Source organism: Electrophorus electricus, chromosome 14, assembly GCF_041902795.1.
Source record: "Electrophorus electricus isolate QZ-2024a chromosome 14, ASM4190279v1, whole genome shotgun sequence".
Taxonomy (NCBI): domain Eukaryota; kingdom Metazoa; phylum Chordata; class Actinopteri; order Gymnotiformes; family Gymnotidae; genus Electrophorus; species Electrophorus electricus.
The window spans coordinates 22213411-22235529 of record NC_137510.1 but is presented as its reverse complement, the minus strand read 5'-3'; the positions used below and the strand labels follow the sequence as shown (position 1 = coordinate 22235529).

General features: G+C 41.7%; 1 protein-coding gene and 1 long non-coding RNA gene across 6 annotated transcripts; one reads left to right on the top strand and one right to left on the bottom strand.

Moving 5' to 3' along the window:
* Positions 1-8726: 8726 nt before the first annotated feature.
* On the bottom strand, positions 8727-16944 carry LOC145651233 (uncharacterized). Of its 4 annotated transcripts, none has more exons than XR_014117058.1 (3): positions 16810-16944; positions 12811-12829; positions 8727-12627 (listed from the first exon to the last, which is right to left on the bottom strand). It is a non-coding gene; the product is annotated as an uncharacterized LOC145651233 (long non-coding RNA). The 4 variants fall into 4 exon arrangements; XR_014117056.1 differs by lacking the exon at positions 16810-16944 and adding an exon at positions 13466-13552 and having other exon boundaries at positions 8727-9333; positions 10697-12829; XR_014117057.1 differs by lacking the exon at positions 16810-16944 and adding an exon at positions 13466-13552 and having other exon boundaries at positions 8727-10852; positions 10926-12829.
* sp8b (sp8 transcription factor b) lies at positions 16246-19162 on the top strand. 2 transcript variants are annotated; one of them, XM_027000034.3, is made up of 2 exons: positions 16246-16394; positions 16831-19162. In XM_027000034.3, exons 1-2 carry the CDS (start codon positions 16374-16376, stop codon positions 18172-18174), a joined length of 1365 nt encoding a protein of 454 aa, XP_026855835.1. In that variant the 5' UTR covers positions 16246-16373; the 3' UTR covers positions 18175-19162. The 2 variants fall into 2 exon arrangements, with proteins under 2 accessions (XP_026855835.1, XP_081552994.1); XM_081696868.1 differs by lacking the exon at positions 16246-16394 and adding an exon at positions 16410-16589.
* Positions 19163-22119: the final 2957 nt, after the last annotated feature.

Below are 22119 nucleotides of genomic sequence, written 5' to 3'. Positions count from 1 at the left end.
CCAAAGCTTTTGATGCTTGACCCCTCTCTCTAGTGTCTGTCCATTCACAGTCACTGATAGCTCTTTGTTGGCTATAACCACCCCATTTATGCCTCTCTGGATAACACAGTGCATTGATTGACTGACAAAGAGTTCGGTGCAGATTGCACAGACTGAACAAAGCATGTAATAGCACTGTTTTTCTGCATACTAAAGACTACAGGAGATCGTCTGAACCATTTCCAAAGCTCAAAGCAATTAGGAATCTGTCCCATATTACAAGGAATTTGATGTACAAAAATTGCATTTGTTTTAGATGGAAATTAAACACAGCATAATGACTGATATCACTTTGCACTGGGCTCTCATAGTCATAATGGTGGACCAAATATATTTTGGGGTTTTTTCTCCATTTTATTTTTCTCTTTCTTCATTTTGGCTAATCGTAGGATATTTGTACCGCCACATGTAGCTATCAAGTGGCATAAACACATCCTCCTACACACTAATTGACCCACTTACACTCTCCTCTGACAAACAGCATGACCTCACAGTCTGAGAAAATTACTGCTCACACACTTAAATCTAAATAAGGAACTAATTGATACTTATTTATGCTAAGTTGGAGTACACAAAAAGTTTGAGTTTAATTTTGCTAGCGGTAAAATAAAATTAAAATACTTTGGACTTCTTGTTGAATTTACAGCATGATACTATCAATTAATGAGAGGTAAAGAAAAAAGAATGATTCATTTTTATGAAACTGTATAACATACATTTAGTAAATTTTCTAATTTAGTAAATATTGTTTAAACTATATTAAAGTAATGACTCCTAGTCAATTACTTATGCTTAAATGAAGAAGGTCAGTGTTCATCTCACATCATTTACAAGTAAATTCAATCATTTGCAAATAAAGTGAGTGTGTGTGTGTGTGTATGTGTGTGTGTACATGTGTGTCACTGTGGGACCACCCCTCCACTCCCTCTGGCTGTGTGTCACACTTAACGAGATTAGCCCTGTGTGCGGCCGACACCCCTAACATCCCTGACTGCTCCCGCTGAGCCAATCCCCAATGGCCTTGTTCCCCCAGCCTGCCCCCCCCCCCCCCCCCTCGGCTCATGCGGGGCTACTCAGCCCCCGCATGCCCGTCACTCGCAGAGTCAATACAGAGCACCTCTCTAACCTCTTATGCTTCTCAGCCTGAGTGCACTAACCCGACTCGTCCTGGATAGACAGTTACGGCACTAGTGTCTCAAGAGACCTGAGGGAGGTTCAAACCGGTCAGAAGGGCACTGCTCTTGCTATTAACCTTCAGTTGAGACACATAGCTCCCTGTGTTCACAAGTGTTTATAAGCTGTTTCTCCATAATCACCCTGCTATCAGTACCCCTGAGGTCTCCCTGGTCGCCCCCTCTATGCCCGACTCGACTCACCCGCACCTACTTCTGACATGCAATGCCACAGGGTCTGGCGTTCCTATCTCGCCACCCAGATCAAAGCGGCCCGCGCGCGATAGCGAGCTCATCTGACTACACCGCTAATGACAGTTCTCGGGCCTCTACGGCCCCCTTTTCTCTCCGACCGCGCTGGTGTGAAGAGTCGAGCGTAAAATGGAAGCGATTTATTAACGAACCATTAGGGGCCGCTTTTTAAATGCCTCTTCCCAGCATGCACGGCGGGTGGTGCGGCCGGGCGGATTAGGCCATGCCGGTTTCGGTGACATGAGAAAGGAAGTCCCCTGCCGGGCGTGTGAAGAGCGGGCGAGAGGAACACAAAGCGGGGGCCGCCCTTTCCCCCTGTGCGCTACGGGGCCCCGGGCTCCGGGGCCCTTACAATGGACTGAAGGGGCATGAAATAGCAGGCCGGGCCGGTGGCAGGGGAAGCCGCTCTCTGACAGGGAGTGAATGGGGCCAAGGAAGGAGATCAACACAATAGACGAGATAATGAGCTAGATTCCGCGGGTCAGTTAAGCATTGCATTCACCCTCAGAGGTTCACACACGTATATGCATTCGTGCCCCCTCTCCATCGCCTCCCCCCCGGCACACATAAACATACGCCACACCTGTGAAATTCTAACACATCCTGCCACTAAAGCCTCTTTCAAAATAAAGGCTCTGGTCTGTGTGTGACGATGTGTGAGAAAATCTCTACATGCAAACTCATTACCCAGTGCTGCGTTTTAGGGGAGTTTGTATTTCAGTGCTAATCTGACCATATTGTCTGGGAAAGATTATCTCTGTCATTAGCGGACCTGAAAGCACTTTGCTGGCTCTTCGCCTAGCCCGAAAAATGCACATGGATTTGAATTGCCGTCTTTGCATGGTAACCAAATGTTGTTAAAACAACGCGCAATGACAGCGCCCTGTTGTAGGTACAATTTCCTGAAGAGAAAGCACAACTCAAGAGCACTTCTGTTCAGCGTTGACAGATTAGCATCAAGCTGTGTCGGGCACCGCGTGGTGGATCCAGTTTAACGGACAAATCAGACCTCAGCCAAGACGCAAGGGAAGGATTAGGAGAGCTGAATGGCTGAAAGGAACCTAAGGCTATCAAATAGCGCATGTTCGTGCTGTGCCAATGTGAAATAGCCACATTACCAGCTTTGGAGCGCAGCCTCACTGCTCACGGTGCTTTCAGCTCAGAGCTTTTGTCATCGCTAGCAGTTCAGGTGACTCCGAACAATGCCTTGTTGCTCGCTTTCGAGCGGGATGATAACAGGGCTGTCATCCCGCTTCCTGCGTCGGCTTTCTTTGGAGCTGTGGGTCAGCGTGAGCGCCTCCCGCTGAAATTAGGCATGGCTCGCAGCAGACACTAGGCCTCGTCCTACCACAGCGTCTCGGTGTGGCCAACAATATTATCATAGTCCTCCCAACACTGCGTGGACGGCCATGGCATGAGGGCTGCTGTCAGTGGGCCATCTCAGACATTGTGCTCTCTGTGGCTGGAGAGGGTAGCGAGATAATTCAGAGAGACAAGATACGCCTCCCCACTCCACTAGAAGCCTTTACAGAGCTCTTAATCTAATTAAGTAAATAAACTTATAAGTGATCACCTTAGTGACAAAACGCCACTGAGGAAGCTAATTTCCTTCTTCCCTAGTGTAACAGATAATACTGTTTTATTGCACAAAGGTCACAAGGGAAATTAACTTCTCTCCAAGCCTGCACATAAACGAAAAAAGCCCAGACCTGCGGAATAACAAGTGTATACTGATTACATTCAGCCAGCAGACTCCCAGATGGGTTACAACAAGTGACCTTTCTCTGAGCCCCTCAGAAAATGGGATATGTAAACGGCAGCCATTGCACAAGCCCACAAATAATGGCACAGGGCAGGAAGTGCCCAACGAATTCTGCAGGCTATCCCTCTGATTGGTTTGAGCCCAGTTCTTTGAGAAAGCTCCAAATGAAACCGAGAACCCCCCAGCGCATGTACAACAGGTACTCAGAAAGGAGTTTTCTGCCTCATTCAGTCCTGCTCCTTTTGCAGGGCAGCTTGGGTTATTGCCACTGTACCTCTGAAACAAAAACAGATACTCCTGGTGCTGATAAAGAGTTCAAGTTTGTTTGTCCCTCCCCTATACAATACTTATTGTCAATCAAAACCATTTTGTTTGAACACATATATGCTTTTTGCAAAGTATGATAGAGTTCAAAGAGTAAAAAAAAAAGTTTTTTAAATCAATAGAACATTCATTAATTGGTCCAAAGGATTTTTTTTTTACTCTCAAACAATGAGCACTATGAGTGGCAAGGCTTTCACGCCAAAGCTATCAGGCAAAACGAGTTCTTAAGTTCTTGCAAGTTCTTAAATTTCAGCAAGATGTAAGATGCTAAGACAAATCACCTGGAATCGATAATCGGAGTAATTCCTCCTTATGTCACCCAGCCATTGTTTCTCTCCATGGTACTGTGCCGGGTGCAGTCAGGCATGCATCACATGTCACCTGAACATGTGAAAAGTACATAATCGCTCCAGTGCCCTTTGTGTAACCTCTGAAAAAAACTGCAGCAAGTTTGTGTATTTGCTTTATCCTTTGCTTTATCATTTTAGGCGTTAGAATGTTCTGAGGACGCTAGAAGTGAGGAGTAGTGCTCGTGGGACATTATTGTCTGCCTATTAGTCCGGATGCAACCTAGCGCTTTCAGTTCTGCTGTGTACTAGTGCTCTGCAGCTCTGGGCTGCTACGCGGGTGCTGGAAGTCATCTTACTCATCATATTAGTGGGTGAAGTTTTATAGCAGCAAATAGGACAGCCCTGTTGAACGGTGGTAGCCGAACGCATCCCACACTGTGGGAGTATCCGCCCAAACTGCAACACGTTTCAATCAGCAGGGACTAGAGTAAATAAAAAGCAGGAGGGAAGATTCACCACCATTGATCGCGGCACCACACAGACCCTGCTGACAATCTGGGGTTTGGGCTGGTAATGCCTGCAGTCATCGACAAAATCAATGAAACTCATCCTTTCAATAGCATCCAATTATTAGCACAAAGTAAAGGCGGCCATGTCCGATAAATCAGAAAAAAAAAAAAACTTCATTGAGAAGTGGCTGGAATGATCTATGAGAACTGAAATGCAAATGAGGCTCAATGCACTGAAACTCTGCTGGCCTCAGGCAAGGAGAGGAGAACACACTAGGAAAGTTTGACAGGGGCGGAAGGAATGGTACTGCAACATTAAAAGCAATTTATTTGTTTTGTTATTTTCAAGATTTAAAGACTATGTAGATGCTAAATGGTATCTACATAAAAAATTAACATGCTGGCATTTGTGTGTGTGTGTGTGTGTGTGTGTGTGTGCGTGCGTGCGTGCATGCGTGCGTGCGTGCGTGCGTGTGTGTGTGTGTGTGTCTTGCAAAAAATTTGGCCCTCAGACACATACTCGTAAAAACTTAGGACAACGGCATAAGAAATTTCAGTCTTAGCTTAGAGTGAACCGATGACCAAATGGGCTTCAAACCAAGAACTGACAGTTAAAAAACCTTCGCATTCATGGAAAACAAATGCTAAACCTTTCTTAATCCTCAGCTCAAAAGGGATCCTGTAAACCTCCCCCCACTTCTACTGTAATCATCATTAATAACTCATCACAGTTTGTGTTAATTAAAATAGCTGCAAGCCTAATGGCTTGGATCTAATGTTCATTTGTTCAGCTCTATCCATCAATGGCTCATTTCTTAGACATGCCTAATGTAATCAGAGAGCGGTGGGTGTTGGAGCTCAAGTCTTTAGTTACTTCACCTACCCATCAAATGAGTCTGCGTATAGTGCAGCAGTGTCAGGTCAGTTGTAGCTGATACAACAGCTTCGGTTTAATTACAACACCGCTGTCACTTGGGTATCGACCCAAATATATGGATACATTGATTTAATATAGTCCCATTTTGCAGAGCATGGTTGATATTTGACCCAAACCTCATCACAAAAATATCCTCTACATTTATGGCTAAAGATATTTTTAGTGAATGTGATAATCTTATTAATCTGTGTTTACGATATGATGTATTTATTACACAGCTATAATGTTTGTATTAACTAAAACCAAAAATAATTAACAACGGAGTTGCCAAGAACTAATAATAACTAATGTCTAAACAAGAGTATCCACCTACCATTCTCATTTACTGTGCCAGAATGATTTCATACCAGGCACAGCAATGCTCTGCATGAGTGCCTCAAAAACATTTATTCTTAGTCTCCTGTAATGTTAAATATAGAGACACCCTTTGTCTAACATTTCTAGCTAATGAGCCATGAAACACATTTGCTGCTGTTGACCCAGTAATTATAAGTAATATGGCTATTAAAAGCTATTAAATGTCAGTCAGCTGGAACAGAGTGCTGTAGGGTGCTGGTGAAGGGGCTTTGGATTGCTTGTGGAAATTGGTAAGGCAGTGGCAGCCTTGATGTCCTGATGTCTGCAGGACAGCATGACAGAGAAGTGGAGCAGGTTGACCAGGGTTAAGGACGTAGGGGCCTTGTCCAGGGGTCTGCACAAATGGCATTGTGTGTGTGAAGCAGTTCAGCTCCTCTGAAATGTTGTGAAAAGGTTTCGGTCCTAACGTATAGCTAATCAAAAATCCCTAGTTTTCCAGCTGTGCCTGCAAATGTTATTGAGGATGGATGAAGAACTGCTGCGGTGCCAGTATAGCTGTTATTATCTTCCTCTGTCTTTTGCTCTTTCACGCACACGCACACACACGCACGCACGCACGCACGCACACACGCACGCGCACACGCACGCACGCACGCACACACGGACACGCACACGCACACACACACACGCACGCACACACACACGCACACACACACAAACAAACACACACACACACACACCAACAACAACGACAGCTCAAAACCACACACAGCCGTTGTATCAGAGCTCATTAATAGCACGTTGTGGATGACTGCTCTGTGGGGCCTGACTTAGCACCACTGAGGATAGCAAGAAAATCAGATTAAACAATTAGTGTCAATTAGCCCCGGCCAAATCATTCCGCAAACAATTGGTCTCCAGTGCCCTCGTTTAATTACGAGCAACTCTCAGCACCTTATCAAGGGCCTCGTCGGCCTTTGATTCATGTGCAACTCTCCGATATCCCTCAGGCACCATCAATTATCCTCCGGTAAACAAATCCTTGATAATAAACGACATGGAGTGCTGGGCTCTATTAGCATAGCCTTATTTACGCCTGCTCACTCCGGCTGCAGTGGCCACGGAGCGACCCTGGGATGGCGGGGACGGGGAAGCCGGACACTGCGGGAGGATGGGAAGGGCTTGGCCCAGACAGTCCCGGCACTGGGCCAGACGCGGCCTGCCCGTGCCCTGTCCGCTTAGCAGGCTAATGTCCATCCATGCAGGAAGTGGCTGAAGAGCCCATGTGTGGAGCTTGAAACAATGACATGAACCGGTGTGGTGTTTCACAGCCCCATGGAGGAAGGTGCTGGAGGTGGGATGTGCTGTCAGTCCTGCACTGCTCCACCTGGCGTCTGTCGTGAACCTTTCTTATACAGCTTCACGAGCACATAAGCATACTTGTTACTTATGCTATTTTCATGAGGCTTTGTTATGAGTAATGTACTCTTTATGGAGGCTTAATGTATAGTTACATGGAGAATATTACCAGTTTAGCAAACTCTTCAACTGTATTTATTAACTACTGTTCACAAGAACTGTAGACTGTTGCATTGGTTAGAATGTACTTTGGAAAATGTTTAGATTTTCCCTTCAAATACATAAATCCTAACTTATGGCAGCTATCAATATTCATGATATTAAATATATCTGCTAAAGAGCAACCACCGTCACACACACACACACACACACACACACACACACACACACACACACACGTCCACGCGTACATGGCAGAGGGTAGGCAGCAGGAGTGATGACATGTTAAATTACCCCAGTGATGTATGGCTTAATGAACCCCCTTGTGTTGCTCACGCTCCGCATTAATCAGCTAGCTCCTGCGCATTGCCTTATTTTCTCAATGCTTCCTGATAAACTGCAATTTCATTTAACCTTGGACAGCAACTTTAATAGCTTCCACAGGACAACTGTCAATACTTGCTTGGGTATACAGTGATTAAATTGCCCAGAGAAAAGAGTATCCCTGCTTCCTCCACATACTGCCCCCCTGTACATTCTCCAACATCCCCCCTCCCTGATAAACACACACACACACACACATACACACACACACGGACACACTAATCAGCCCTCCTTCCTAAAATCTTGATTTTCATTTACACATTCTCAGTCCTGAAAACAAGTCAGAGGATGTACAAATACACAGGAACAGCAACCCAGTAATGTACAAAGGATAATCCGATTATATGCTTGTTAGCTCCATTTTCAGGAAAATATGATATTGTCATTCATGTAAAACTGATGTGACACTACATTGCTTCCTGTTAGGTGTGTACTTTTCTAAAGTGCCTGACACTACTGGAACTTGGAACAGTGACTCCTGCCAAAAACGCATTGTACAACTAAATCTCGTACTCACGGGAGCATTGATAAACTTCATTCTTCCTTGAGCCCTCTTGAGAAATTCTAAGAAGATATAATCCTGGAAATTATGTACATTTATATATAAAACACGTTTTGGACATTTAAATTTTTGAGCATTAACTAAACCTAAACCTTTTTTTCCTAATGCCCCAAACACTTTGTTCTTTCCCAAAATTTAGGTTAATATATGTATATAAGTGTGTGTGTGTGTGTGTGTGTGTGTGTGTGTGTGCGTGTGTGTGTGTGTGTGTGTGTGTGTGTGTGTGTATTAACATAAACTCTGTGTACTTTATTTTTTATTTTAAATTTGAATATCTCTACATCTCTACAGCACTGCAGTTACTCACCTACAATCTTCAGATTCATATATATTATATATATATATGTACATTTCCATGTTTTACATCGATAAATAAATAATACCTGTATATGTCCTTAACACCACTGGCTGCCCTTTTTTCTGTAAAGGACACAAGCAAGAATCCAACAATGTGCAAAAGAAACACGGCTGTCATTAATGAGGCTGGCCAGTGACCTGGTCAGTGATCAGTCATAATCATTTCCTCCTGTGTGATATCAACATTCTCCCCATGCCAATCGTGCATAAATTAACAGCCAGCAGACACAAGTTGAGTGATTAAAAACAAAAACAACTGTCAGGCTAGGGAAGGACAAGGGAGTGTCTTTATTGTACAATAAAGCAAGTTAATGGGTCAAGACAGTCCCTCCATTGGGAAATAGCTGCTTAGCTGTAATTAAAGTGCCCTGGTGATGCAAGGGCATCTATTATCCGAGCATCTTCTCAAAAGAACAATTTTTATGGGTGTTATTCGAACTGCCTGGTGAACGTAGGTAATTGAAATCAACTGATTGATGGATAGATGTTTTGTGTATTGGTATTTTAACGAAAAAAGTGCAAGCGTGACATGGTTCCTGGTTCCATCACTGTTGGTTCCATCAGTGTTCTGCACATAGTAATTGAAATAAGAAACTGGCCACAACCCATAGTTAACCTAAGACTTCCTCGGCATTCACAAAGATGGAAGAAAAGCCACAATGAGACAGCACGCCCTGTAATGAGGAACAAGAAGGACATACCCGCTCCTCTCTCTCTCTCTCCCTCCACCAGCAAGCAGCGGCCGTCCCGCCCTCCGTTACACCTGACCGTGGGCAGGATGGTCAGCACAAGGTAATTAGCGGGGCTGCAGGAGTGAGCTCCGAGGGCGACCCCCACCCGACCGGGTGGGAAGGCTCACTGTGGGCCTGAATGACCCCTTATCAGAGGATCAGCTCAGAGGATCAGCACAGTTGCAGCACTCCAAGGTTCCTAAAACACACAGATGAAAAAAACAAAACAACATACAAAAACAAAAACAAACAAACAAACAAACAAAAACCAAAGCCATAAGGTCACATAAGGTTTCCGAAGAGCAACCATTCCAAACATATCAACCTCTTGTATTAGGTTACATCACAGTGTCAGAATGATAACATGGAATTGTGGAATAACACAATAAATTTGGGGAAATCTGGTCACAAATTAAGTGGCTTCTTGATTGTGTTGTGGAACAATTTGTTGATATTTACTCTGATTGGCTGCTTAAGGGAAGTAGAATATTTTAGCAGCTGAATAAATGATTGGATGATTTTGTAATTTGTTCTTCTGACTTGATGAAGAAATATGCAGCTCATTTTACACCTAACAGCTCAATGTCAATATCAGTTGTGAAATTAATTTTACATTTTTTTCAGTTTCAAGTATTTTTTCTTTGTATTATTTACTGAAAACTCAATGCTATAATATTTGTTTCCATTTATGTAAACACACTTATTAAAAACAAAGACTTGGAGCAAAACAGCTTTTCAAAGAGGACTCCTCTTACACAGACAAATTCATACACCCCCTCACACACAAACAAACACACACACACACACACACACGTATACACGCACACACATACACACCCACACACATGCATGCACACACACACACACACACACAAACACACACACATCCTCCCTCACTCCCTCCCTCTCAGCAAAAGGGGCTTCCACCCAGACTGACAATAAGCCTGCGGCAGCTGGCCGATCGATCCCCAACAAAGAGGTTAGGGCAGTCAAAAGATTGTTAACTAGCCATTTCATCTCAGAGACATTTAGATGATTGTTTGCACTCCACTGCCTTCCTTGAGGCTGCCGCTACACCTGTGCCCGTTTCAAAGCCTGCTTGCCCACTTCTGATGACCTCACTGGCCAGCAAATAGCCCAGCCACACCCTCCTACACAAAAGTGTGAATCCTTCCAGTGCGATGTGTTTGACAAATGTCTTGAATGTATGACTGAGGAAACACAAACAAGATGTCCTAGACATGGCACCTTGTGGTTAAGGCAGTACCTGATGATTACGGTGGATAAGAGACCTGAGGCCTGGGTAAAGAACCACTTGATGTGAGAGAAATATGTTGACACTTTTTGGTCTCGTCAGTTTTCATTTACGTCCACCAAATGAGGTATTGGTGATAAAATAGCCAGCATGGAACACAATAGTGAATGCTATCAACCTGTGCGCTATTTCTGTCATCTCTGTGTTGTTTGTTGCTTTTAACCATTCGTGGTTGCACCACAGAACAGTCATACTTCTAACCAGATAACAAAGCACTGCTGCAGAGTGAAACTCCCCGAAGCCTCACCTGGTATGTGAAATAGCAAGGAGCCAGTTTGTAGTGTGGACCCAGTAAGCCTGTAACCTTCCTGTAACCCTTGACAGTAAGCACATTTGACAATGCCTCATTCTTCGGATACCAACCCAGGAATCTTTCTGTGAAACTTCCATACAGCTGTATGTCCTGTTGAAAGAAGGGTATTACCTCTAGCATGCTGCCTTTAATTAGCATCTCCAGCTACCTTGCCTGCTGCTACCTTAAATTAGCATGTTGTTTGCTGGTTAATTAGCATATGCTAATGCATATGACCCCACAGTAAAGCTCGTGACGCTGCCTCTTCCAGGTGCGTAGGCATGCTGATTAGCTGTGAGTTGCCTCCTCCCTCGTCCAGCGTCCACGTCCTGCTGATGAAATCAAGATGAATGTTATATGGTGCGTGGGCCAAGAGGAAGTGAGCATGTTTTCACATGACAAATATCACCTTGTCGCCTTGGCACGAGTACTGTTAAGACAAAGGCAGAAAACATTGTGAACAAAATGCATTGTGCCCTAAAGAGTCTGGTATGCTTCTTTTCAAACATGTTCCAGGATTTTAAAAGCACACAGATATTTTTCAAAAACTGCGGCATGTACACGTTTACTCTTTGGCATTTTTTTTTGGCACATGTTCATCTGTTTATTTGTTCATCCTCTTGTGGTTTCACATCTTAGCTGAATGTTTAACTCTTTTCTAAGCCTTGAAAGTTTTTGTAGGGTGTTATCAAAAGTTCTTAAGGTCCTATCAGTCTATTTTCATTGACTAGCCTTCTTTTCAGATAAATATGTGATTTTACAATCATATATTAGTTGTTAATTCGGTAAACAGTACAATCAAAATGAATTGTAAATGAACAAAAATGAAAGCGCATAAGTTATTCATGCATTGTATATGCCACAGTGTAGCCACGTTTTATGCAGCTCCAGTACATCAGCATGTCCAAGGCATTTACTGGTGACCACAAAGTGAGAGGGTTGCAGACTTGTCATTCTGGTCAAGGTTGAGGTTAGATTTGATGCTGTCCATGCAAGAACTACAATTCTCTGCAACACAGTAAAGATCAATAGTGCACCTGCAAATGCTGAAGTATCCACTCTGATGACACAAATACTCTTAATAAGCAGTAAAAAACTGACACACATCAAATACAAATGTTCTGAACAGCACCTGTTAACTGAAATGTATTGATAGAATTTTGCATAATACACACAGTATAAAAAAATCTCAAAGCAGAACCAAAAGAAACACAGGTTATACATATATTTGCTGACTATGAGGCTACAAAAGTAATTTTGATGCAAAGACATCTTTTCATTTGTTTAAGTAGTCAATTTTTTAAATGCATTTCTGTTCAGTGCCACTACCATCAAGGCACTGAATCATGGTAATGACTATAAAAATATTTCTACATAGGTGGTTCCACAACTTGTTGCTAATGTGCATCTGTGTGGTAAGCTTTGCTGCACATTTAAGCTTTTGTGCATTTTGTTGTTGTGGGTTTACACTGGCACAAAAAAAAAAAAAAAAAAAAAAAATCAGCTTAAGCTTCCTAATCACTGACTTAATTAACTTAATGATTAAGGACGCGTTCATTTGCACCTGTGTGCACGCGTAATCTGTAAGTGCATATTCCAACATCTTCCCATACACTCGTGCTGTCATTTTGCATGTTGCTGACCCGGCGCTAAGCAAGGCCATCACCCGTGGCGCTGCTCTGGCGTGGTGGGTTCTTGGTTCCGGTTCTGTGGGCCGGCGGCCTGGCAGCGGGCTGGCCCGCTCTGAGGCTCACCCAGGCAGAGCCGTGCTTCCTGCTCCTCCTTTGTCACACCATTTGGGCTCTTGTGTGTGGGGGCGCCGCTGCCCTAGCTTCACTTGGCAGCTCTAACACACACAGACATCTGCTCGCTCTCTCCCTGACCTCCTGGTGAACAGACAGGGCCGGGACCGCAAGCACTCATTCACAACACTGCTCCGCTGCAATGGAAACCGCCATGGCTGTGTGACATTTAACAAAGTCGTGTAGTTGTGCATCGTGGCAAGTTGCGCCGACCATGTCCACACACAGCCATGGGTAGAATATTAATATGCAATAGTGCATACATACCAGTGGAGTTACACCAGACCTAAAAAAAAGGAGAACGGTTTTACATATGAATGTGTCATTATGTCCCGTGTAGGATGGGGGAGAATTACTATTTTAGATACAATAATTTTCACCAGTGATACATGACAAAGTATTTTATTTTCCATTATATTGCACCTATTTGACTATTCAAGACAATCCTGTATTTATAGCATTAATATAAACTTAAAGTTTACTAAGATGTTTTGTTTGTTTGTTTGTTTGCGATACACACACACACACACACACACACACACACACACACACACACACACACACACACACACACACACACACACACATATATATATATATATATATATATATATATATATATATATATATATATATATATATATATATATATATATATATATATAAGGTAGCAGCTTGCTTATGGGAGTCAAAACTATTGAAGAAAAATATTGAGAACTACAACATGACTCGTCTACATCTAAATTTCAAATTAATTCGAATCTATCAGTCAGTGATTCAGTCCAGTCGGAGTTATCTTGTAAAAAGAGAAGCTCCATAAGTAATGTTTTGAAGCTTTGCGTCTTCGCCACTTTTTTTGTTTAACTGAGCTGTACTTTATTCTCCATATTCCCTGCATAGTCCAACTGTGGGGTTTACTTACACAGGTCTTGAACAGGTAAACCGTCAGTGTGCTTCGATAATCATCAGATTAAAGAAGAAAGGCGAAAGTGCTCCCACCATCTCCGCGGCCCAGTCGCTTGTTTCCCTTTCTCTATTCTCTCCGCAGAATTATTGGAGAGCACGCAATATTAAACCCATTTTTGTTCGTGCGCGCTGGGCCAGAATAACGCGATGATTACTGCCACGAATGGGACAGGTTTCTTTAGCTTGATTTCTTGATGGTAATGTAGTCCATACACGGGAGAAGAAAGACTGAGATGGGGACATCTGTTCAATGGGTTACACAGTACAGGCCAAGAAGAGCCCTTGCGCCACGCACCCTTCCCACCGCTCAACAGTCTGTTGTGAGTTCAACTCGGCAAGTAGTGCAAGCGGTATAAACCTTCCGATTTTCGGTTTGCCTTAATTTACCCCAGCTATATTGTATACTGCGACCAGTTGTAAACGCCAGCAGGCCTGCTTAAATTAAGCATGTTATTTATCGAATATTGTCAAGTCTCATCAACTAAGAAACAAAACGAAGAGCTTTGTAGTTTAAGACAAATGATTTATCATATCTCATTTCATAGCTAATGCAAGAAAGGGAAAAAACAGAACGGTTATTGTAAAAATTGCGAGGAACCAATTGTTTCCTGACTGAGCATCTGAGAGCATAACTCACTCGGAAGCCTTGTCTGAGGGCTTGAACACATGTTTTGATTGCACCACCGGTGGCCGAGAGACTCTTCTGCTATTCATAATTAAACACAATTCCCAAAGTAACATTTATCTTGTAAGGTCTGCGCCTTCGCAGTCACAACGTGTGGCGGAGCTTACGCGCCAGATCCGTCCTTCTGCTCCGCTGAGAGGATACACGCGGGGTCAATCAATAAACCGCGGACAGAAACACGGTATGTTCTATGCATCTGTTGCAGTCCTACAGTACCACAGTTTAGGGAATATTTTGTTAAATGTTGCATGCTGTATTTGAGCTTTAGCAAGCGAAACCATGTTTTGGGCAGGAATGTGCAATATATGGATTTTACGTTGGAGTTGACCGTTTCTACAGATTATTGTTGCAGGTGGGGGAATTCACTGCGGATATTTGATTTAATATTCAAACTCGTATTAGAGTGGTTTTGACTGGATTGTGTCATTTTTGTGCGCCGTCCTTTAAAGGGATGTTTGTGGGGAAAAATACGATGTTTACAAGGATGAAATCTGCGAGCAGAAATACACATAGTAGCCTATATTTTACCGGATGTCATGAAACTCGAGACTTGCAAAACTTCCATCTATAACATGTGTATCAATCTATTTCTCTGAAAGTTAAATTATGTATTTTAATCCGACTAATTTAATTTAGGCTTCCAACACGTGCGATCAGCCTACACAAATTAATACTCTCTTTTTATCTGTTGCTTCATCTTGACCTGTAATTGTTTATTCTGTGCGTTTATAATCTGTCATCCAGTTCTTCCGTTTGCTCCTGCCATTTTACCTGGCATTAGCTATTAGTGTAATCGTTGGAGAGTGAATCAACAAAACTGTTGTGCAAATCGAAGAAACAGAGAAATGAATCTGATCACTCATCTATCACGTCCTGCAATAAAAGAGGCGACAAGTCTCGGGCAGATGATGTGATGAATAATCCTCGGTCGTTTTAATTAACTTTTCTGCTGTTCTATAATGACCAAGCTGGTCAACGGAGCCGGTCAATAAGAATGTTAATATCAAACAAATAAAACTTCTCATGATTAAAACCTCCCGCTTTATTAAATTTGAAATTCAAATGAAATTTATGCCTCAAATGCTTGCTGCATGTAAATTGAGTAGCCCGCATCATTATCCTGAGAGGACCCTATATTCAGTGTGAACGTGTCCTCATGAACGACCTGATATATTATCAGTATCTACACCACTGGCGAAAGAAACCCCTTAAAACTAAAAAAACAAAAACAAAACAAAACAAAAAAAAACATAGGTCTGAACTGCTGTCCTTTAACCACACTTACAGACACATTTATTAATGCATATTTATTTCGCTTCTTAGCATACAACGTCTTAAAACAACTTCAGAACTGAGGGTCGGGGTGTTCAGTTGACCGCCTTTTACTGAATTTATGACTGATGCAATGAAATGTTAAAAAAATCGAGACATTTAAAGTTATACCCAGGGTACGCCTTTTAAACATTGGCCATAGTGAAGACAACCTAATATAATCCAGTGACTTACTGATGACATTTAGGCTACGCCTATATCAAAGTGCATTATAATAAATACTGAATTTTAGTCCTTTGTAAAACGTGTTTATTGTTTTATAAAAGAAATATTACAACTAAGCCCTTTGTTCAAAAGATAAAAAGATGAACACTGGAAATATTTATGTCCACAAGAAAGCACAGTAAGTCTTTTAAGCTTCTGTTATCCCAAACACTAATTAGGCTATTGCTACCAAATATTAGCCAAATTTTCTCAATCGGCAGCACAGTAACAACAACAATAATATGAATATTATTGTTATATTAATACTACTACCCATTTTGACTCGTTAAACAATTGTTCAAAAGACGCTATTATTAATTTTAAAAAAGAGTTCGACTTATCAAAACAATTTCGGTCTCTCCCATTTAACTTTAGCTTCTTCCGCTCATGATATTGAGGGGGTGTTGGAAGGGGTGGAGAACTTGTCTGAAGTGCTCTATTGATGACCTCACGCTAGAATGTGGCCGCGTGAAGGTACGGGCGCTCTGATTGGTCGCCGGTGTCACAGCGGCACTTCAAAGCCGGCGAGGAGCCTACAATTGTGCTGGAATGGGCGGACCACATCATTGTATTGCACACCTCTAAAAAAACACTGCTCTGATTCATAAATATAAAAAGATCCTCTGAGGAGGGCACTTTTGTGATGGCAACTTCACTTCTAGGGGTGAGTCTAAGGAGTTTTTTGCTGGTTTAATTAGTCCTTTCATTGTTCTGTCGAAGGGATTAAAATTACTTCGGTCAGCGAAGGAGAGACAGTCACTTCATTATGCTTTAAGGAAGCGAGTGAAGAGAACCAACCAGTGGTTCATTTCTCAGCTGCGACGCAGTTTATAGGCTACGTACTCTTCTCATGTACCTAGTACGTGTATGTTTGCATTTCTATTATATACTGTGCCTGAATCATAAAATTAGTGTTCTTTTAATATAGCGTTTATCATCCTGCAGGTAGGCTATGGCTTCCAGTTTACTTTTATTACGTGGCATAATAGTTTAGCATGTCTACTTTAAGCATGTGAAATGAGTAAGCGAGGGAATTGTTTGGTTTACTCTTATGATCAGCACCACTGTCTAGAACTTACCTTCGACTCATTTTATTCCAGGAGGAGCCGAGATTAGGTTCGACTCCTTTAGCCATGTTGGCTGCGACGTGCAACAAAATCGGGAGTCCCTCTCCGTCCTCGATTTCGGATAACTCTTCGTCGTTTGGGAAAGGATTTCACCCGTGGAAACGAGCGGCGGCTAGCAGCTGTAGTTTGGGGTCCAGTTTATCTACTTTCGGAGTCACCAGGAACGGTAGCGGTTTAGCGGAGTCATTTGGCACGAACAGCACAACAGGATCCAGTGCTTTCTCCTTGACGTCTGGTACCTCATCTAACTCCCATTTCGGAAACGATTACTCTGTTTTCCAATCGTCCGTTTCGAACAGCTCTCAGGAGCCCGGTCATCAGCCGGTATTTATTTCTAAGGTGCACACGTCCGTGGACAGTTTGCAAGGTATCTATCCGAGAATGAGCGTGGCGCATCCGTACGAGTCATGGTTCAAGTCGTCGCATCCGGGCATTCCCACAGGTGATGTAGGCACTACAGGAGCATCTGCTTGGTGGGATGTGGGAGCGGGCTGGATTGATGTTCAGAACCCGAATGGTGCCGCTCTACAGACGTCCCTGCACTCAGGAGGGCTGCAGACGTCGTTGCACTCTCCCCTGGGGGGATACAACTCGGACTATTCCAGTTTAAGTCACTCTGCCTTTAGTACGAGTGCGTCCCCGCATCTCCTGACAACGGGTCAACATATAATGGACGGATTCAAACCGGTACTCTCCTCCTATCCAGACACTAGCCCCTCTCCCCTGGGTGGAGCGGCAGGTACCATGTTGACCGGAGGTCCATCAACCTCGTTAGCGGGGTCTCCGAGATCTTCGGCACGGCGCTACTCGGGCAGAGCCACTTGTGACTGCCCGAACTGCCAGGAAGCAGAGCGTCTAGGGCCAGCGGGGGCAAGCCTTCGAAGGAAAGGGCTCCATAGCTGTCACATTCCTGGTTGCGGAAAGGTGTATGGTAAAACCTCGCACCTCAAGGCACATTTGAGATGGCACACGGGCGAAAGACCGTTTGTGTGTAACTGGCTGTTCTGTGGGAAAAGATTCACGCGCTCCGATGAACTCCAGCGACATTTACGCACGCACACAGGCGAGAAGCGCTTTGCTTGTCCCGTGTGCAACAAACGGTTTATGCGGAGCGATCACCTCAGTAAACATGTCAAAACACACAGTGCCGGAGGCTCCACGGGGTCAGGATCCGGGGGCAGCGGAGGCAAACGAGGTAGTGATACCGACAGCGAGCACAGCGTGCCTGGTAGTCCCTCGTGCCATTCGCCTGACCTGCTGCAACCCACCGAGGCAGTTCCGCCAGGCCTGAACGGCCGCGGTAACTCCCTCGATTAATTATGCGTAAATTGAACCTGAATTGGGAACTGTAAGACTTGAGTGGGTTCATAACCTATGTCCACAGACAGGTTTCTTTTGTTATTTGAGAAACGCTTGAGGCCATTTCACTTTGATGTTATCGTGAGCTAAAATCCACAGTGAGTTTTGTTCCGGTGAAATTCGCCATGACACAGTCACGGGAATAAAGAGTAAACTTTAAGGAAAATCTGGACACAAGACGAATTTGCTTAAAACGCACATATTAGTGGGTACGTATCGGATGTAGCCTAATTTACGCAGCGCAAGTTTCGAAATGTCAATAAGTGAAGTGGCCAGCAATATTTTGTTTCTGGTATGTTTTCTCAAAACCAAACAGTGGCACTTTATTCATGAACACTACTGAAATTCATCTGTGTGGCTAATCGGGCAACAATAATAAAAATGACTTAGGGTTGCCAAGTCTTTTCGCCATTTATCAATTTATTTCTTTAATATTGGAAAATAGCTTATATAAATCGCATTTTGGTCTTCATTCAAGCAGAATACAAAAGCTGATCATATTTGTATGAAATGTACTTATTTCCTATCGCTGCAAACGAATGTACATACTGAAAATGTATAGAATAGTTTAGAAGATTATTACATTCCGGTGTAAAAGTTTGGGTAATGTATTGTCCAAGATTCAATTTTTGTATAGTATTTTTAGTTGTATATTGACACTAGTAAATATATAAAATTGTATGGGAGTGCATTTTTGTCAAGCCGTCATATTTATCCATGAACTGAACATGTTTTTGGCGATCTACAATAGTCGAACTTTTAAACTGTAAAGATTTAAAAATCGGAAATTCATTCGATGTTTAATCAGGTTTTCTAATTTATGTGAGCATGCACATGTAAGATGAGCGTTCATTTCACAGCATTAATTTTCAAGATTGGCTCTCTAATTTAAGCCACTGAATAAAGTCAACATGGATTCAGTTACTATCAACTCGCACTGAAGTTTATTTGCCTTTATATGTCATTTAACTTTTCAAGTTATGTTAAAGGGTTATTTCAGCTAATTATTCGAGAAATATGAGCACATTTTCAGCAATTCCTAATGGAAGAGGAGCAAATTTGTATATAAGAGCAACTGTTTATTGAAGGGCCGGAAAAGGCATTCAAAACACGTATTATAGTTTCTCAGTTCTAACTAATAATAGCTACTATAGGCTCAGTAAATATAGGATAAATCATATCTATTAGTTCAGATATAATTGCTTCATTATTTGTTTGCAAAGATTGATTAACAGTTTTGTAAACAAGTTGCCTCATACGTAAATGTCTCGGTAACTTTATAGCAATGTAAAGCCCCACAAAAAACCTACATTTAATTAAATAAGGTATCCAATAATTCAATATTCAATAAAACGGTAGAAATAATGTCTCAAAATATTCAAATATTTTTTGTTGAAATACGCAAAATACTTTTCATAATCTGTCATTTTTTAAGTATTCCTTATGTTACGTACTTACATTTGTTTATTTGTGAAAACGATGTAAACTTGCGAATGGCGCATTACGTCTAAGTGCAATATCTAAACATGACTTGGAAACTAGAACAAATATTTTCCTTATTTCAATATACCAAAATATTAAACTACATTAAATAGAAAATACAATATTTAGTACTACTTAAGACTTCATGAAGATTATTCTACTTATATTGCTGGTTGTTTGTGAAGAACATATTATGCCGTTTTCAACACAAAACTTTATGGTTTAAAAAATTAAAAAATACATAAGAGCGAAATATAGCATAGGCTATGTGTACTAAATTACAATTTGTGGTCGTTCATCGAAAACCAAAACACAGCGTTGTGGATTACATTTTTAACACAGTGAGTAACAAATGACAAAATTGGTCGTGGACCTTTTCTGTTCTTGTGGAACATAAGTTCTCACAAATTCTATTTTCTGCTTCTTCGTAGTCGTTGTAGTAAAGTTGCTCAAATAATGGACTTCGTCCTGAAAAAACTTCGTTGGTCAAGATGAAAACCACGAAAACAGTACGCCCCCACGCGTTCAAACTGAAACGGTGTCGCTGCGTTGGTTTTAAGTGAGTCCAGAGCTAGGAAAACCATACATGTAACACTGTATTTAAATAATCAGACGTGAATAACAAAAAGAGTAGAACTAGCAGGAAATTGTGATAAACAATGTGATGTGATCACTGGCTAAAACCAGAAGTTAATAGTGCTTTGTAGGTCTAATGGAAATATTCTTAATAACCTTAATGAATGCACTTAATATACTTAATAACCTTATTTACACTAAATATTCTCTACTGTACCAGTAGAGAATAATAACTAAGTAAAAATATAGCATATATTAATAACATCATCATCATCATCATCATCATCAATAATAGTAATAATAAAATACGATTCCAAATGCTCTTATCACAAAATATATAAGGTTAATTTAAAAAGGACAAATATTCTTGATAAATCATCTGTGGACACTCATGTTATTACTAAATAATTATTACAAATATTTTCATAAAAAACAGCAAAGTATCTATGAAACCACTTGGGAATTTCAAGCAAAACAAAATGACCTGACACATCTAAGACAATGTGAAATACATAAATGACAGGAAGAGTATACAAAAGTCACAATGACAAGTTATCACTGTCAAATAACAGTTTCTGACCAAGTTGAAATAATATTTGTTTAAGTTATCACATACTGAGTTTTCCCCATAGACACCGAGTAGTACGTTGATTAAGTAGACTGGAACTTTTCCTCACTGTTGTTGATTATGGCTCTCATCATATTGCTGCATCTCTGGCATAAGGGCGTTTTTTTATCAGTCACATTTTTAAGCTGTTGTGTTACCTGACCTCAAAAAGCTGACTGCATCATCATACTTGAAAGTTGTTAGCCAAACCTTCACACATTCAAATACAGACGCATTAGGTTTTCTGTGGTGCTTGACCTTTTAGCTTGGCATTTCACTCATGAAGGATGCTTCTGGCAAAAGGCACATCGGAGATATTTATTTAGATTTAAAAAAAACCTAAATAACTAAAATAAATAAATACAAAAATTAAAAGAAAATTTAAAAACATCAGGAATAAAGGATTCCACATTCCGGCAATCCTTCCTGTCAGCCAGCAGTTTGGACAGTCTCGTCTTCACAGACTGGCCTAAAAATTTGGCTTCTAGTCACATGCAACTATGAAAGTCTAGCATTTTTTCTTTGTTATTGGGTGTAAAACCTTAATTCTCTGCTGTGGCCCTGAAGTAAACCTGTACTGCAGAGTACAACCTTCTGCCAGCTGCTAGACATTTAACACTTGATGGAACTCATTCTATATTTGTACACAGGATCTCTGAAATCATTTCACAATCAAGCACTTGATGAGATAAAAGCGTTTAAGTAAGACCAAATGCTGAACTGTAAATTCCAGGGATCCAAGACTGCCTCTGAAGAAGTACAAGCATAAAGCATCTCCTATATGAGAATTTTTCAAATCACAGTCCTCTCTTTACCAACAAGTCAGATGAAAAAGTAATGAACCAGATGTGTTTCCCAAAAGAAAAAGTCTCCATATTGGTAAGTTTCATCAGAGCAACTATCGAGAAATCACTGAATTTTTACTGTACTTAAAACAAAATTTTGCTTCCACAGCCAGAAGGTTTTGTAGCTGGAATGACAAGCCTCAACCTGTCCTGAGCACCTTCGTTTCATGTTGGTTCCTTTCAACTCTGTCATCAGTCACCCGCAGTTTGATTAAAAGGAGGACAGGATACGATTACAATCTTCTATTATTGTGCTGTTTTGTTAATGACAGGAAACCTATGAACAGCACTCCTGTGATTGCTGATTATTATAATTTCTGATGATTTACTGGTCAGACAGAAGCAGCACAATAAGCAAGCACGTTTCAGCACATGGCCTTCTCCAGAGTGCTA

Coding starts and splice junctions, on each gene's coding strand:
- sp8b (XM_027000034.3), top strand. CDS start 16,374: ATGGCAACTTCACTTCTAGGG. Junction 16,395..16,830: donor TGGCAACTTCACTTCTAGGG/GTGAGTCTAAGG, acceptor ATTTTATTCCAG/GAGGAGCCGAGATTAGGTTC.